A 1,240-nucleotide genomic window follows, 5' to 3' on the forward strand; every position below is an offset into this window, starting at 1 on the left:
GCGCGCTTTGAAGTGGTGGCCTGGCGCTCGGGTTGCGAGGAAGATCCTCTTCATCAGAGGCCGAGTGGATGCTGGTGGGGGTGACTGCTGAGCCTGCTCCTGAGAAAGGGTCATTTGGTTATTTCTGACCAAACCCTCGAAGTCTGAGGTACAAAGCATCATCTATTCAGAATGGTAGTAAGGTATTATAAAAGATAATAGAAGTTTTTTGATACCAGCGTTGAGCATTGCTGTGAGGGTATCTATCATAGGAGAGACCAGTTTTCAGTAAAGGTACAGTGTAGATGCCAGCTTTTGTCCTGCCCCCTTCCTGATGTGGCATAGCTCAGACCTAGCATGTTTAACCTTAGACAAAGTGTTTGTCCCTGTGGCTCTGTCTGTGCTAGTGTAGCATTATTCATAACTCTCTTACTGAATTTTTCTTTCTGTTGTTTGGTGTTTGGTTTTTTTTAGAGTGTTCTGCTGAGAGGGGACTTCAGGGAGCGGTGGCAGAGTTCAGGAGTGGAGTGGAGAATGACACAGCAGGGAGCTGTTCTTCAAGGCTATAATAATGAGCTAGTAAAATGTATTGAAAACTTGTGTATGCAAAAAGAAGAGCTGAACAAACAAATCCAGCAAGCAGAAGAGGAAAAAAATAAACTCCAGCATGAAATCCAAGTCCTGAATGAACAACTGGAGCGTGTATGTGAAAACCTGGCCCAAAAGGTAGCTTCACGGAATGAGCTTGATAAAATTCTTGCTGAAACTGAAGCTGCTTATATGAAGATTTTGGATAGTTCTAGAACTTTGCTTAATGTCCTGAAGAAGGAAGTGGGAAACTTAGATCATACACCAGAAGTGTGAAAACCAATGTAACATGAAACGGCCAAATGTTTGGACTCCACAGTACTAAAATTCCACTGGGTGAGAAATGTGGTTAGCCACAGAACCTTACACTGACAGTATAAGCAGAGAGGGATTTTCTACCGATCTTTCTGTATGCTTCATTATTGTTTTTAAATGCACTAGAAAACAGATGAAATAAAGTTGCTGTTCTGCTGTTAAAAAAAATATTAATTACTTAAACACTACAAAACTATATTGCAGATGGGTAGTTGAGGCTGTTGGTTTGACATTGATTCAAGGCTATTCTGAAGACAGGGAAAAAAAATGTGTTTTATTGGTCATCTTCAGATGGGTACCAGTGAATTCTTGTGTGATTGAAAACTAGTGGATGCAAATAGATGAAATACTACTTATT

The 1,240-nt window shown here is 40.6% G+C and overlaps 1 protein-coding gene across 1 annotated transcript; it reads left to right on the forward strand.

Moving 5' to 3' along the window:
- The first annotated feature begins 513 nt into the window (after nucleotides 1-513).
- On the forward strand, nucleotides 514-843 carry LOC104457438 (Sjoegren syndrome nuclear autoantigen 1 homolog). Its single transcript, XM_010079197.1, has one exon. It carries the CDS (start codon nucleotides 514-516, stop codon nucleotides 841-843), a length of 330 nt encoding a protein of 109 aa, XP_010077499.1.
- The last annotated feature ends 397 nt before the right edge of the window (nucleotides 844-1,240 follow it).

The sequence above is a fragment of the Pterocles gutturalis genome, unplaced genomic scaffold, assembly GCF_000699245.1.
Source record: "Pterocles gutturalis isolate BGI_N339 unplaced genomic scaffold, ASM69924v1 Scaffold41888, whole genome shotgun sequence".
Taxonomy (NCBI): domain Eukaryota; kingdom Metazoa; phylum Chordata; class Aves; order Pterocliformes; family Pteroclidae; genus Pterocles; species Pterocles gutturalis.